Here is a 17,577-nt window from a genome sequence, read left to right as displayed (position 1 = left end):
AAGGAATTTGTGCCATAGTCGGCCTAATCATTAAAGATAGCTGTAAGTCTGTTGACATTCAATGAAGAGTATGAGGGATCAGTAACCCCTGTGGACCAGTTGGTCCCTGGCCTAATGTTCCACTGCTTACCCTTCTCAGAAGTAAGTGCAAGATTACTAAGAGTAATTAAAGAGTGCAGAGCCTTCATAACTGGAGGAAAATCAATTCCATTAAGAGCATATACACTTTAAGGACAAGTTAAAGTTTCCTATAGAGTTTCCTACAGATTCTGATGTACAAAGTTACTTTTGTAGACTTTATATATTAAGAAACTATATATTGTTTCTCTATTTGAGATCTAAAAATTTTTAACATTAATCTACCACAGTTCTGTGCCAACAAATCTTCATAAAATTATTATTAGTTTATGCTATTTGTGTGAAGAAATATACAATAAAACCAATATTTTGTGGTTGAACTACCTTTAAAGGAAAATTTTATTTCTTTTTATTGTTTTTTAAAGATCTAATTATTTATTTGAAAGGCAGAGCCGCAGAGAGAGAGAGGTCTTCCATCCTCTGGTTCACTCACCAGATGGCCACAGTGGCCGGTACTGGGCTGATCTGAAGCCAGGATCCAGGAGTCTCTTCTGCATTTCCCACGTGGGTACAGGGGCCCAAAGACTTGGACAGTCCTCCACTGCCTACCCAGGCCGTAGCAGAGAGCTGGATCGGAAATGGAACAGATGGGACCCAAACTGTAGACAGTGGCCTCAACTACTACGCCATAGCTCCAGCCCCGAAAATTTCTTTTTATTAAATATTACTTTAAAATATACTGGAGACGTTTTAGTGAATTACTAATTAGGAATTATATTAGCAGTTATAATTCCTTTGAACTTTAGGATAGATAAAATGAGGAAAATTTTGTCCTTGAATTTTGTTTTCTCAACTCTTTTGCTTTACATACTGGCATTTTTTTTAAACCACCAATATGACCATTGTATCACTAAATTTAAAATTTTATTTTCACTTTCTAGTAAAAATATTTATTTTTCATTTCTGTTTTTCCATGACTATCTTGATGTAATTGATACACTTGTTGATACACTTGAGTTCACATCAGAAGACACTTATCTTGAGTGTTCTTTAGATTTCACTAGAGACCTTTCTTTTCCGTTTCCCCAGTACATAGGGGAATAAACGTTTGTTGAAAATTTAATTGTAAATATTAATTTATATGTAATTATAGATATTACTATTTAATTATAAATATTAGTAAATGTTGAATATTTGTAATTAGAGCTAATAAAAATTAATTGCAAACATATTTGTGATTATAATAGGACATCTTGGCTATTTTCTCCATTGATGAAAGGATGCTATCTATTTAGTGTCATTTACTAGTACTATAGTAATGCTTTTGGAAGAATCTTTTGAAATAATTCCAAATTAGTACCATTACTTTGTTTGAAATTCCCTTTTTTTGCTTACAAAATCAATGGTTATATATTCATATGTAATAATGGTTATATTCATATGTAATATGAAAATATAATATGGTGGTATATTCATAAGATCCTATTTAGAACTCACTAATTTCTTGGTACTAAAACCTAAGTAAAAGAAATAACTTCCTTGGGAATCATGAAACAAAAATGAATAGACCTTTGTCACCCAAACTACTTTGAATAATCTTGGATGAGTTGCTGAAAATCAAGACATGTTGTAAAATTAAATTTTTTATTTTATAGAACATATAATATTCCTCAAATGTTAGATATTAACTTCAGGTACAAGAATATTACCATTTAAATTGTTAAGAATATTGAAAAGAAGCCAGAAATAATTTTACAAACAAAATCGGTATGGTAATCCATTAGCCATGTGACTATTTTATAAATACATACTATTTAGAAAGAACAAACAGGTATAAATTTGCATTATCAGATTGACTGTCTTAAGTATGCAAAGAACTAATAGACGTGAAAAGGTGTCCGAAAAATAGAATGAGATTCACTGGACAAGAAAAATGAACATCTCTCTTTTCTACCATGAATATGTATTCATTAGCATACAGAAATCATTTCAGAAGTGGGGAGAAAGATGTACCTTTTGTGTAAAAACATTAACCCTAAAACTGGAAAAGGGAAAAATAATCTGATATTTTTAACTATAACCTTTTATTTACAGATATCAAATCCTACTTAAGAGTATTATATAGCATTTGCTAGGCATTTTAAAATTATTTGATACTTTGTATCATTCAGTAAATAATAAACTGTTCTGTGAAAGGCTGATAATCTGAACATTTATTCAGTTTACTGTTAGAGGGATCCAATTAAAGAATAGCTTAAATTTTTCTCCAAGAAGTATCTTGTGTGATTTTACATTGAATTGTGTCTTAGCTTCAGAATTCTGAAGCTGACATACTTCATATAGGTCCTCTCAGTAAAGTAAATGTTAAATTAAATATGTCTTACAACTGAAATTAACTTTTGTTCCTTTTGAATATTTCAGGGGTTAAAAAATGAGTGAATGTCCAGCATCTACCCCCTACATTCTCTCATACTGTAGAATTAACATTACATCTAAAACTTAAAATTGATTCAAATTATTTTCCCTACCTTATTTACAGCTGCTGTTTTTATTTTTAAGGAATGGTCGTTGGAGGTCAGAGTGGAAGTTTACAGTCACACCTTCAATCACTCAAGTGGTTGGCATCTTGAAAATTCAGGTATGAATTTTTTTGTTTGCTATTTCCTAGATTATTCTGATCAGAGAAATAGTTAATCAGTTTACATTTTCTTGGTATGTGATACCACTTCTTTTCCAGATCTTTGCTTTGGGGTAATGGGATAAATAAGTAGTACTGTATTAAATCTCTTCAGTAACCTGGCAGTTTGTTCCACAGTTAAAAATCTTCAAGGACATGTGACAGATTACAAAATATGGTTAAATGTAGACACTACCATTTGGTCACTCTTCATTCAGTTTATCTATCCAAGCATCTTCCAAGTAGCCCATATGTTCTTTTGCCATCTGAACTAGCTGAAGTTGGCTGACATGTAATATTAAAGCATATATGCTGTTTATATATATAAATAAATATTTTAAGCATTTCTTGTATTCATATCTGCTTTTCCATAAAGCCCTCTAGAATTGAATTTGTTCACTTTTTTTAAAAATGTATTTTGTTTTTATTTGAAAGGCAGAGTTAGTTTTTTCACTTTTTTTTTTTTTTTTTTTTTGACAGAGTTAGTGAGAGAGAGACAGGTCTTCCTTTTTCCATTGGTTCATCCCCCAAGTGGCTGCTATGGCCAGTGCCTTGCGGCCGGTGCGCTGCGCTGATCCGAAGCCAGGAGCCAGGTGCATCCTCCTGGTCTCCCATGCGGGTACAGGGCCCAAGCACCCGGGCCATCCTCCACTGCCTTCCCAGGCCACAGCAGAGAGCTGGACTGGAAGAGGAACAACCAGGACAGAACCAGCGCCCCAACTGGGACTAGAACCCAGAGTGCTGGTGCCTCAGGCGGAGAATTAGCCTAGTGAGCCGCGGCACCGGCCTAGTTTTTTTACTTTTAATACAAGGTCAGATGTTTATGTAGACTTAAGAACATTTGAATATAAGTACAGGTATTACTAAATAAGTTAAAGGAAAGTACTGACTAGGTTTTTTTTTTTCCCTTGGTTTCCTTATTTATTCAATCCATTTGTTGATTAACTGCCAGAAAAGGTAGAGGGCTAAAAGCTATTAAAAAATAAAGATGAATCAGATACTGCTGTCCTGTCATTTGATTTCAGTATACCTGTCTAGTCTTATATTCCTTTATTTCTGTGTCTTGGTATCTGTCTCTTTGGGATGAGAGAATGGCAGTTAAGAGCATGGATTTTGAAACCAGACTGCCGGAGTTTGAATCCTAGCTCTGCCATTTACTAGTTGAGTGACATTAGGAAGTCATTTTTTTTGTTTGTTAAAAACAACAAAGAAGCTCCTATGATTATATAATGATTAGTTAATATGAATAAAATGCACAGAACAGAGAACACAGCCAGACACACAAAGTGCTCAGTGTGTATTAACAATTATTGTCAACATTATTCTTCCATTTATTTAAGGCCTCAGCAGCTCTTACCTGAATAGTTACTATAGCAATTTCTAAAATGATGCCTCTGCTTGGACCAAAGCTGGTTGATTACAGTGATTGTATGGTTCACAGTTCTACCTTTAGTACTTAGCCTAGTGCCTAGCATATGATGCTTTGACCACCCTGGTCCATCTTTCACATTGTCATCAGAAGGGTAATTTTTTAAAAATTTAAATCTGGATATGTTACTTGCCTACCTAGGACCGTTTAGTGATAACTTCTCACCTGCCACATAGTCCAGATATAGTTTTATGAACATACAATATGTGACCACTACCGTATATTTCTCTAGTAGTCTGCTTCCCCACCACATGCATTTCCAACCAGAAGTACCTCCAGTCCTTTCTGAACTACACTGTTCTCTAAGCTTAATTGCTCTGTATTCTCTGGCTTAATTGTAATGGTCATTTTGCTAAGCCCAAGTCCAATGTTGCCTGTTTTTTGAGGTCTTTTTTTTTTTTTTTTTTTTTGACAGGCAGAGTTAGACAGTGAGAGAGACAGAGACAGAGAGAAAGGTTTTCCTTCCATTGGTTCACCCCCGAGATGGCCGCCATGGCCAGTGCATAGTGCCGATCTGAAGCCAGGAGCTAGGCGCTTCCTCCTGGTCTCCCACGTGGGTGCAGGGCCCAAGCACTTGGACCATCCTCCACTGCCTTCCAGGGCCACAGTAGAGAGCTGGACTGGAAAAGGAGCAACCAGGACAGAACCGGCGCCCCAACTGGGACTAGAACCTTGAGTGCCGGCGTCACAGGCAAAGGATTAGCCTGGTGAGCCATGGCGCCGGCCTTGAGGTCCTTTTTTAAACTCAGAGTCAAGTATTGTTAGTATACTTTATACATAGCTCTTACCATGTTGTGTTGAAATAGGAAGTCTGGAACAGTGCGTTTTGAAAGTCTTCTATCCTTAAAACCTTCTGTGGTAGCAAATATTTATAGTAATCATTCAATTAATACTTGCTGAATAAATGTATGCCTATGAATTTGGGGGATTAAATGGTTAGTAGAAATACATGAAGGGGGAACTGTGTTCCTGAGGAAATACTTTGAGCTCAGTTTGGACATCTGAGGTTTAGGTACGAATAAGATGGCTGTGAGGTAAAAATGTCCAGCGATCAGGCCAGAGGAGGACCTGCTTGAACAATCTGACTAGACTCCTCCCTAGACCAGGGTAGGAAGAACCTTGCTAGAGTAATGCAGGGTCTGGAGCTCGGCGGAGAACTCTGGGCTAGAGTGGAAATTGGTAGTCATCTTTTTTATGTAATTGGCAAAGCCGTGAGAATATTCATGATTCCTATAATGTAGTGTCTTCTATTTCTTTTTCCATAGGTTCATTATTATGAAGATGGTAATGTTCAGCTAGTGAGTCATAAAGATATACAAGATTCCCTAACAGTGTCTGTAAGTAATTAATTCCATAATGAAATTTAAACAACCTAATATTTCTATAAAACAAGAACAGTTTTAGAGTTAACATTTTAAGTGATATTTCTGTTTCAAATTAAAGTGTATTCATGAGGCAAGCATTGAGGCGCAGTAGGTTAAGCCGCCACTTGGGGCACCTGCATCCCGTATCAGAGTGCTAATGCACCTGGGAGACAGTAAATGATGGCCCAAGTGCTTGAGTTCCTGGAATTTGCAGGCATTTGGGGAGTGATCCAACAGATGGGAATATGCTCTCATCCCCTACTCTTTCTTCCTTCTGCCATTCTGCCTTTCAAATAAATAAATCTTTTTTTTCTTTTTAAAGATTTATTTATTTGAAAGGCAGAGTTACAGAGAGGCAGAGACACAGAGAGAGAGGTCTTCCATCCACTGGTTTACTCCCCAGATGGCTGCAATAGCCAGATCTGGGCTGATCCGAAACCAGGGGCCTGGAGCTTCTTCCAGGTCCCTCACGAAGGTATAGAAATACGTGAAGGGGGAACTGTGTTCCTGAGGAAATACTTTGAGCTCAGTTTGGACATCTGAGGTTTAGGTACGAATAAGATGGCTGTGAGGTAAAAATGTCCAGCGATCAGGCCAGAGGAGGACCTGCTTGAACAATCTGACTAGACTCCTCCCTAGACCAGGGCAGGAAGAGCCTTGCTAGAGTATGCAAGAACCTGGGCCATCTTCTACTGATTTCCCAGGCCATAGCAGAGCTGGGTTGGAAATGGAGCAGCTGGGACTTGAACTAGCACCTAAATGGGATTCTGGCACTGCAGGCAGCAGCTTTATCTGCTAAGTCACAGCACTAGTCCCTCAAATAAATAAATCTTTAATAAAAAACTCAAAGTGTATTCAGTTAAAGATAGTAAGTAGTACCCATTTTTATGCAACTTTGAGATATAATTCATATACCATTCGATTCACATACTTAAGTATAAAATTTAAATTTTTAGTGTATTAACAGGGCTTTACAACAATCTAATTTGAGAACATTTTCATTCTCTTTAAACCTTACACCTATTAACATTAGTTCCCTATTCTTCCCAGCCCTACTGCCCTAAAACCTTCTCCATCCTAGGCAACCATTAATCCACTTCCTCACTCTGGATTTGCCCATTTTGGACATTTTGTAAAAAGGAGTCATAAAAATATATGTGATCTTTATGACTGCCTTCTTTGAGCATATTTTCAGCTTTCATCCTTGTTAGAGTGTGGATCAGTACCTCTTTTTTATTGCCAAATAACTCATTGTATGGATATATCACATTTTACTTACCCATTCATCAGTCGACCAAAGTTTGTTTTCTTCTTTATGTCTCTATGAACATTCATGCAGTTTACTTATTTATTTATTTTTTTGAGAGGCAGAGAGGCAAACAGAAAGAGAGCGCCCATGCCCATTCACTCCCCAAATGTCTACAATAGTTCTGCACCAGACCTAGAGGTAGGAGCTGGGAATGTAATCCAGTTTTCCCATGAGGATGACAGTGACCCAGTTAACTGAGCTATCACCACTACCTCCCAAGGTCTGCAGTGACAGGAACCTGGAGTCAGGAGCTAGAACCAGTAATCAAACCAGGTACTCCATCGTGAGATGTGAGTATCTTAACCTCTAGGCTAAATGCCCACCTCAGAGTACTGTTTTTTATGTAAACATTTAATTTCTATTTGGTGCAGACAAGAATACTTTGGAAAGTTCATGGAAAATAGAATTAAAAGATGAACCTTGAAAAGATCTTTTTAAAGTATCTTCCTACATAATAACTCTGTTTTTAATCCTTTGAAGAATTGCCAAATTCTGTTCCACAGCAGCTACACCATTTTATAGTCCCCCAGTATATAAGGTTCTAGTTTTTCCACATCCTTGCCAAAACCTATCTTTTTGATTATGGCCATTCCATTGGGATTGAAAGTGGTATCTTACCACGTTTTTATTTACATTTGCCTAACAGTTAATGGAGTTGAATATCATTCCATGTGATTATTGGCCATTTGTATATCTTCTTTGGGAAAATATCTATTAAGATTTTGCCCATTACTTAATTGATTTTTTGTGTTTTTATTGTTGAGTTGTAATTGTTCATATATTCTGGATACAAGTCCAGTATCAGATATGTGATTTTCATCTACTTATGTATTGTTTTCACTTTTTTGATAGTTGTATTTGCAGAAAAAAAGATTTTATAGTTTTTATGTGGTTGGTCTAATTTATTTTTTCAACCTTTATCTTTTCCAACATCACAAGTATTTATTCCAATGTTTTCTTGAAAGAATTTTATAGGTTTAGTTCTTACGTTGAGGTCTATGATCCTGTCCCTAACCTTTAAACTGTAATACATGTTTCTTTCCTCTAGCTATTTGGATTGTGATTTAATGACATTTTTTCTTTATTTTCAGCTTTCAAATTCAAGAAAATTTTTTAAAGATTTATTAATTTATTTGAAAGACACAATTACAAAGAGAGAGAGACATCTGCATCCATTGGTTTACTCCCCAAATGGCCACATGTAGGTCTCCCTCTTGGGTAGAAGGGATACAAGGAGCTGGATTGGAAGTAGAGCAGCTGGGATAGGAACCAGCACCCAGATGGTGACCTAACCTACACCACAATGCTGACCCACAAATTAAGAATTTTTTTAGGGGCCGCTGCTGTGGCGCAGTGGGTTAGCACCCTGGCCTGAAGTGCCAGCATCCCATATGGGCCGGTTCAAGACCCAGCTGCTCCTCTTCTGATTCAGCTCTCTGCTATGGCCTGGGAAAGTAGCAGAAGATAGCCCAAGTCCTTGGGCCCCTGCACCCACGTGGGAGACCCGGAAGAAGCTCCTGGCTCCTGGCTTCAGATCAGCGCAGCTCCACCCCATTTAAGCCAATTGGGGAGTGAACCATCAGATGGAAGACCTCTCCTCTCTCTGCCTCTCCTCCCTCTGTGTAACTCTTGACTTTCAAATAAATCAATAAATCTTTTTTTAAAAAAACAGATTTTTTTAGCTTGATTTTATTGCTGCACAGAGTTCATTCACATACTCTTCCAAGTAAGATATTAGAAAATTTTATGTGAACACTGTGTGTGGTTTTTGTTTTTTGTTTTTTTGTTTTGTTTTGTTTTGTTTTTGTTTTGTTTTGTTTTGTTTTGTTTTTGACAGGCAGAGTGGATAGTGAGAGAGACAGAGAGAAAGGTCTTTCTTTGCCGTTGGTTCACCCTCCAATGGCCGCTGCGGCAGCGCATCTCGCTGATCCGATGGCAGGAGCCAGGTGCTTCTCCTGGTCTCCCATGCGGGTGCAGGGCCCAAGCACTTGGGCCATCCTCCACTGTCTTCCCGGGCCATAGCAGAGAGCTGGCCTGGAAGAGGGGCAACCAGGACAGAATCCGGCGCCCCAACCGGGACTAGAACCCGGTGTGCCGGCGCTGCAAGGCGGAGGATTAGCCTGTTAAGCCACGGCGCCGGCCAACACTGTGTTTTCTTTTAAGAATTTGATTGCCATGGCCTAGCATTTGACCTAGTGATTAAGATGCCACTTGGAACACTGGCATTCCATATTTTGAGTGCCTGGCTTGAAGTTCTGACTTTCCAGATTCCTGTTAATGTACACCCTGGGAGGCAGCAGGTTGATGGCTCACATACTTGGGTACCTGCCCCTTTGCAGAGACCTGAATGGAGTTTCTGACTTCCCGCTTCAGTCTGGCCACCTCAGCTATCTCAGGCATTAGGGCAGTAAGCAGTGGATGAGAGCTTGCACACACTTGTGTCCTCCCTCCCTCCCTCCCTCCCTCCCTCTCTCTCTCTCTCCCTCTCCCTCTCCCTCTCTCTGTCTCTTGTCACACTTCCTCTCAAATAAATTTTAAAAATTTAAAAAATAGATTTCCATTAACTTTATTATTAAAACTGCAAAAAACATCCTTAAACAGTGGAGTAAATCTACCTTAAACTTTCTAAGATTTTATTATTTATATTTTTAGTTGAAAGTCAAAGAAAGAGAAAGCAAGATACCTTCCATCCACTGGTTCACTCCCCAAATGGCTGCCAACAGCTGGGGCTAGGACAGGCTTTAGCCAAGAGCTTGCAACCCCATCCCGATCTCCCATGTGGGTGTCAAGGTCACAAGTACTTGGCCAACCATTAGTAGGGAGCTAGATTAGAAGCAGGAGCAGATTTGGCAAGTCTAACCAGCGCTTGGATATGAGATGCTAGCCTTGCAAGTAGTGTTGCTTAATTCTAAACTTTAAAATTTGCTGCAGCACACCAGCCTCCACCTTAAACATTAAAATGTGTTCTTCCAAATTGGTAATTTTTTATGTTGTTAAGGTGGTAAACAGAAATCAGTGTCTTTAACTTTTTACCCATAAAGGTGTATATTGAAATATATGTTGTTAGAATTGAACTTTTCAGCAATGTATATTACTAGGATTTCACTTTCCTTAACAAGTTACACACTAAGACCAGGCTCATTCTGCTCATTTTGCCTAGTTTCCCTTAGAACTAGAATTGATCTTACAGTATTTTTTCCCTTTGTCTTAGTTTCCATCTGCATTATTTATTAAAATATTTCATAAATTATATATGTTTAGAAATAATAGAGATTTAATTTTAAATTACTGTGTTATTTAATTTTTTCCCTGTTCAGAATGAGGCACAAACAGCAAAAGAATTTATAAAAATTGTAGAAGCTGCAGAAAATGAGTACCAGGTATGATTTTCAAAAATACTGTATAATCTGTGTTCACTTAAGAATCAGCACTGAAATATTAAGTCTTTTGATGTGTGTTTGCTTTAAGTACAGTGCAAGGGCAAACTTAAGAGTTTAGTCAAAAATAATGGCAAATAAATTGAATTCATTTAAGATTTAGAATTTTAAAAATACTATAACTTATTAATAGTGAATATTGGCCAAAATATGCCAGAATTTTTAATGACTAGTTTGTTTCTAATTAGAGATTTTAATTGAGGTATTCCCTAAGCCATTTGTATTATTCCTTAGATCTGATTTGATTTTGTGCTCTGCTGTTTTTATATTATCAACATGTAAACCCTTTTGAATTTAAGCATTTTATTTGTGAATTGGATGAGTTTCCACCCTTTAAAAACATAATTTGTTCTGATGAAAATAGTAAAATGGATTTAAAAGAAAGATATATAAATATTTAGTTTATAATTTCATTAAATGTAATTATTCAAACCAATTATATGCATCTTCTTTTAATTTCTTTTAATCAGCTTTTTAAGATCATATTGAGGTTTCTATATTGAGGTTTCTGTTTGACTATTTAAAAAACAGTGAACCTGGCTACTTCAGGTTGTTTTCTGAGAATATCTATGTGTTTTATATGTTCTGTTCCTTTTATTTGCCTTAAACTTGTAACTACTGTTTTTCATAGACTGCCATCAGTGAGAATTATCAGACAATGTCGGACACTACTTTCAAAGCCTTACGTCGACAGTTGCCAGTTACACGCACTAAGATTGATTGGAACAAGATCCTTAGCTACAAGATTGGCAAAGAGATGCAGAATGCATAAATGAACATTGCATGACCGGATCATTTTAGTGTCTTTGCGTTTAAAAAAAAAAAAAGAAAATTATTGCAAAAGTATTCAGAACTGTCAAGCTGCCCAGTCAAATGGGCTGTTGCCATTTAAAATCACTGTAATTAATTAGTTTGGTTAGAGCACAAAGCTTAGCTAATCAACCATTACTTTTCATTTCAGAGAGGGTTGAAAATGGGTTTAGTTTACTTTTTGTTATGTCTTTACTTTCTTTTAAGCCTTTCTTAAAATGAAGAGATGATTCCTCTAGTTTATGGTTATTAGTTTTTGAGGTATTTCAAAAATATTTTACTGTAACCCTAAAATTGTTGTCTTCAGTTTAGGAAATGGGTGATTTTTGATATTTGCCCAATTATTTTTAAATGGGGTCAATAATAGAAATTCTAGTTTAAGGTGGTTGATGGATTTAGCCATATATGCTGCTGAAGAAATTGTCTACCTTTTCCCCTCAACTTTTCCATTTCTGTAAGATCGAGATTAGCGGGAAAGCATTTTCTATATACATTGTGTTTAAACCTTTCAAGAAGGTTATTTAGCTAGCTTAGTGTTTAACTAAACTTTTTTTAAACAAGGCCAAGGTCTAATGCTGTTTTGAGATTCTGAAATTAAATGAAAATACTTATTTCAGAAATGCATTTAATGCTTTTTTCTTGTGACAGTTATGCAAATTAGCTTGAATTCCATATGTCCCTGAGTTATTTTTATCATAAAGCCACAAATGTATTATAACAAGGCAAATTGTAATATATATAATCCTAAACTCATGATCTTGTCTCAGTTTTTTTTCTTGGATTGAAAAGTGCTGAAATTCAATGTAACATTAAAATGCAAATTTTCCTATTTATTGAGTAGAAAAATCACTTACCAGTGAGTCAATACTATTTTAAAATACATTCTTTGGATATTGTAATTCTTAACTGGCTGTAAATTAGAAAAGCTGGGATTACATATGGTGTGCCGTTACAGTCTAAATTTTTTCATCTTCCTATGCATCATAAGCATGTTTGTAATATTTTAAAGAATAGATTTACTGATGCTACAGGAATTTCAAGCCTGTAGTGAATGTTAGTATTTACTATGGGAAGTGGGGGTGGAGTTATGGTTTCATTCAGTAAAGTATTGCTAATTATACTTGAGTGGAATCCATTCCTCACGTATTCCTGCAGATGTCTGGGCCTGAGAATGTTTTTTTTAAAAAGACACCACTTTTATTATGTACAATAAAATATTTCATTAGCTTGAATTGTATAGATTTTTAAAAACTTAATGAAAGCATGTTTCATTTCTTTTTAAAATCACTGTTGGCCTTTAAAGCACTGAGAAAATAATATGAAATTATGACACTTTGGATAAATAATTTTCTCTTTAGTTTAAAATACAAGTTTTGGCATGTTGAGATTCCCAAAGAAAATGACTTGATAACATTAATTGTCTTTTGCTTTTTTTTTTTTTTTAATACACATTCCAAAGATTGATGATAATTCTGTGGGTAACACTAGATCAGAATGTAGTTGATGAACTGAGTTGTGTCCATTGAGCTGTTTTCGTTTTGTATCCTATGAAGGTCAATTACTTTGGCTCTGTTTTGTAGCCTAGAATGCATTCTTGAAAATACATGCAACTCTGTTTAAGGTGATTTGCATGCGAAAGGAAGATTTATCAAAAGTAGTTAAGAACACAGCCTGAAATAATGGTTGCACAATACTCTAGTGTTTTAGAGACTCTAGTGTTTTATGAAAGTGAGAGAAGAATGGAAGCCAAGATTATCATAAAGCTCAGGAATATAGTTGTAATAGGAACTATAATGGCTGCTGTGTAGGCTGAGGAGCAGAGGCAAGGGCACAATCAGGGAAACACCTAGGAAACTGTTGCAGCAATGCAGGTGGGAGAGAAAGCTGGGTTGAGGGCCTGGCGCTGTGGTATAGAGGGAAAAGTCACTGCCTGCAGTGCCAGCCTCCCATATGGGCATGGTTCGAGGCTGCTCTGCTTCTGATCAGGCTCTCTGCTATGGCCTGGGAAAGCAGTAGAAGATGGCCCAAGTCCTTGGGCCCCTGCACCTGTATGGGAGACCTGTAAGAAGCTCATGACTTCAGATCAGCTCAGCTCCGGCTCCTTAAGCCATTTGGGGAGTGAACCCGCAGATGGAAGAAGACCTCTCTCTCTCACTCTGCCTTTCAAATAAAATAAATCTTTAAGAAAAAAAAAAAAAAAGACAGAACCCTTTGAAAAATAGTTTGGGGAAAAAATAAAGGCTGGATTGGATGGAGTTGGTAGCTGGAGAGGTGGTAAGAAGCACCGAGTTCTGCAAGTATCCTAAAGGTAAACATCAGCAAGGTTTGCTGAGAGGTTGTGGAACATGAAATAAACTGTTAAGAAAAGTCTGGACTTGAGGGATTTGGGGAGTTTCTGGGAAGAGGCAGTAGGTTGTAGATAAGGGACAGGAGTTAAAGACAGCAGCTAACAGAGGGGATAGTGAGTGGACCTGGAAAACAGTGTGATAGCTAGGCGGTGAAGGCCTCCTCGAGGTTAGTGATGATGAATGTAAAGTGAAACCAGTGAGTTTTTCTTCAGCCTTATAAAAGCTGCATGGTGCAATCATAGGCGCAGGAATTGAATTTAACCAAAGTTGTGGTTTTTCCATGAGTGTATGACCACATGAAGCAAAGCAAAGGTATGGTGGTTTGTGGAATTTAAGCTGGGAAAGCCGGGAAATGAGGACTTGAGAGGCAGAGCCATAGTGAGAATATGGCAGAATCAATGGATTATACGGGACTGAAAGGAATGACCTAGAAATGTAGGAAGTGGTGATTAGAGAGTTACGTGCTAAAAATTGAGATTTTGAGAAAGTTGTTAGTAATGACAAATGTGACCCAAAGAGTGATTGGCTGAGAGAGAAGAGGAATACGAGCAACTGTGAAGCCCAGGCATGGAAAGATCATCTCTGTGGATTTGAAACAAAAAATGCTCAAAGATGTAGGGGCTCTGATGAGGACCTTTTTCTGACTGCCAGGATGTACCGCATGTTTAGTACATTTCTGTAATATGTGTGTATGTGACACACATATTCAAGAGACTTTTCCTCATTTGGGGTTTTGGAAACTAAAATTGGAGCAGGAGCATAAAGGGAAGGTGACCTTTCCTTTATTGTTTGTTTCATTACAAATGTCCCTCAAAAGTAGAATTCTTGGGAAAATAATTAAGAACAACTATAGATTATGTTAAAAGTATTTAGGTGGCCCCTTTTGTGATTAAAACACTTTATTAGAGGACGTTACAAACTCATCATAGGTCTATAGCACTGTTTTCCTGTCTCACATCATAACATGTGCGGAAAATGATGAAATTTGTAAGGCACAGGGCAAGAGAATGGATGTGGCTGCTTATCAACTGCTGTAAAGGTTGAGGGGTTGGTGCACCTTGAACCCACTAAGGAATATGTGCCACGAATAGAGTATAAAATAAGTACTTATGGGGCCTGCGCTGTGGCGCAGTGGGTTAACACCCTGGCCTAAAGCGCCAGTATCCCATATGGGCGCCGGTTCTAGTCCCGGCTGGTCCTCTTCCGATCCAGCTCTCTGCTATGGCCTGGGAAAGCAGTAGAGGATGGCCCAAGTCCTTGGTGCGGGAGACCCAGAAGAAGCTCCTGGCTCCTGGCTTCGGATCGGTACAGCTCCAGCCGTTGCAGCCAATTGGGGAGTGAACCATCAGATGGAAGATTCTCTCTCTGTCTCTCTCTCTCTCTCTCTCTCTATCTCTGTAACTCTGACTTTCAAATAAATAAATAAATCTTTTAAAAAAATTTTAAAAGTACTTATAATTAAGATTGATTACTACATGAACTTTAAGCCTCACTTATGCCTAAGGAAACTTTAAAGGATATCAAGCCAAGGAAGAGTCTGGAAGGATAAGGTTTAAACTACCTTGCCATCCTAGTATTTCTGGTAAGTATGCACATAACTGCTAGCACCAAACTACAGATAACAGGTTTCTGGCATGCCAGTGTCACGGGTCTAAGAGTGCTGCACAGATCAAAATGAAATCTGGATTGTTTTTTAACAGGTGCCATAGTACAAAATGAAATCAGTGACTTAATAAATGTTCTTATAAATGATAATGTGACTAGAAAGGTATTAAAGTACTTTTATCTCTAGTTTTGGTATAACCTAACAAAAGTGCTATTGTAATATCAGTTCCTATTTGGAATGTGACTGTCAGAAAACTAACATTTTGTCACATACACTGACTAGAAAGACATGACAGATGCCAAGTCAGCCATTCATTCTAATAACATAAATCTTGATGCCTTAGTTTGTGGGACTACATTAGGTCGGAGAAGTCTGATTGGAAGATTGCTAAGGAAACAAAATTGGTATATTTTAGAACATCGATGACTTTTGGGAGAGAAATTTTGTAAACTGCCCATCTCTTTGAATTTCCAAACAGTTATTGCACTGTAAGGATAACCCTAAAAATCTTGGTAACTAAACAGTGAAAGTTATTTCCTTCCTCTTTGGTTTCATTGTTTTTTTGTTAACTTGTGAGCTTCTCAGTCTGAAACTAATGTGGAACTCTTCCATTCCAGACTGAAAAAGGATTTTTCTCCTGACTCCCAAAAAAAAAAAAACTAAAGATAAATACCCAGGAGCTATAGCTCTCTTACATATAAATTAAGCACTTAGTGAAGACTTTAGAATGCACAGTAAAATACAAGAGATCAGTGTTGCAGGACATTGGAAGTGTCTCAGACAAGCAAAAGAAAATCTTGGGGCAGGTATTGCCTAGCAGTCAAGATGTCTACTTCCCATATCAGAGTGCCTTCCTGCTAATGTGCGCCCTGGGAGCTGGTGGTGATGGCTCAAATGGTTGGGTCCCTGCCACCTACACTGAGGACCTGGATTGAGTTCCCAGCTTCTGACTCTTACCCATACCAGCCCTGGATATTGCAGACATTTGCAGAGTGACCCAACAGTGCCCTCTCACCCTCTTCTACTGTGTGTGTGTGTGTGGTCTCTCTGCATCTCAGAATAAATAAAAGTTTAAAAAAATCCTGGCCACATGCACTCATTTTTCCTTTGCATTGAAGCTATACAGAGGAGAAAAAGGAAATACAAGTGAAAATAAATTCCATCCAAAGACTTGTAATGGCAAAAGTCTTAAACCAATCTAAATATCCAGCAACAAAGAATTGCTTATTGTGGTTTAACATTGGGATAACATACAACTTCTAATTTAGGATTCAGAGCATCATATAGTATCACACTGTAAAAACATTGAGAGAACAAAGCAACTGCAGGACAGTAAATGTAAGTTTAAAAATCTAGACTATTTTATCATTTTCAATATAGGTAAAGATAAAATATGATGCAATAGACCAAATCAGTATAGTGTATGAGGCAGAACATAAGAGAATGGAATTAGGAGTTTGGGTATAACTACAGAGGGATTTGATTATAAGTAAGTATTAAGCTGGGTGATAAGTATATAGGTGTTTATTCCCATGTTCTCTTTTTGTAATGTCTACTTTGCATTTTAAAAATTATGCTGATAAATTTGGTACTGTACATGAAAGAAAAATATATAAAATGAATCAGAATAAAGGCAAAGATAATAAAGAAAAATTTATTTCAATTTAAAATTGCATTTTAAGCATACACTGATTATTTCATATATAATTTTTTGTTAAAGAAGTCACTCTAGGTAGTAGAAAAAGATGGGAACTATGAGATTGGTATAAGTTAAAATGAAAATTGTGGGGCCGGCGCCGTGGCTCACTTGGTTAATCCTCTGCCTGCGGTGTTGGCATCCCATATGGGCACCGGGTTCTAATCCCGGTTGCTCCTCTTCCAGTCGAGCTTTCTGCTGTGGCCTGGGAGGGCAGTGGAGGATGGCCCAAGTGCTTGTGCCCCTGTACCTGCATGGGAGACCAGGAAGAAGCACCTGGCTCCTGGCTTCTGATCGGCGCAGCGCCAGCCGTGGCGGCCATTTGGGGAGTGAACCAACGGAAGGAAGGCCTTTCTCTGTCTCTCTGTCTACAACTCTACTTGTCAAATAAAAAAAAAAAAGAAAATTGCACTAGCAAAAGAAAATTGGTGAGTCTTCCTGTAAAGTTAAAAGCAAAATTTCTTACTACAAATAACCAAAGAATACTACAGTATGGCTAAATATTATGTATCAGTGGATTGCATTGATTGCTTCTTGTTATGAAATCTAATGTCACTTACTACAGTAACATGTTAAAACATAATCCTCTTAATGTCATTAAAGCATTTGATAAAATAGTACCAATCCTGATTTTAAAGGTGATTTCTCAAATAGGTAGGATAAAGATGAATTGTTAATGAGGTTGAGAGCAGGGTAGCCACAAGGTGGCGGCAGGGGTGGGTTGGTGGTCGGGGGTTGGAGGGAGGCAGGAGGGCAGTTAATTTGGACCCGTGCTCCATACCTTACTTGTTGAAATTCAATCAAAGATGTAAGGGTGTTTATA

General features: G+C 37.4%; 1 protein-coding gene across 1 annotated transcript in view; it reads left to right on the top strand.

The window, feature by feature from the left end:
* Positions 1-11,933, top strand: part of CAPZA2 (capping actin protein of muscle Z-line subunit alpha 2) — a 68,392-nt gene extending 56,459 nt beyond the window's left edge. The window contains exons 7-10 of the mRNA XM_062208111.1: positions 2,638-2,716; positions 5,450-5,521; positions 10,175-10,237; positions 10,926-11,933. Coding sequence (XP_062064095.1) covers positions 2,638-2,716; positions 5,450-5,521; positions 10,175-10,237; positions 10,926-11,066 — 355 coding nt within the window. The 3' untranslated portion in view covers positions 11,067-11,933. The remainder of the gene's footprint in view (positions 1-2,637; positions 2,717-5,449; positions 5,522-10,174; positions 10,238-10,925) is intronic.
* Positions 11,934-17,577: the final 5,644 nt, after the last annotated feature.

This window comes from Lepus europaeus, chromosome 1 (genome assembly GCF_033115175.1).
Source record: "Lepus europaeus isolate LE1 chromosome 1, mLepTim1.pri, whole genome shotgun sequence".
Taxonomy (NCBI): Eukaryota; Metazoa; Chordata; class Mammalia; order Lagomorpha; family Leporidae; genus Lepus; species Lepus europaeus.
The sequence above is the reverse complement of the archived record's forward strand: the minus strand, read 5'-3'. Positions and strand labels throughout refer to the sequence as shown.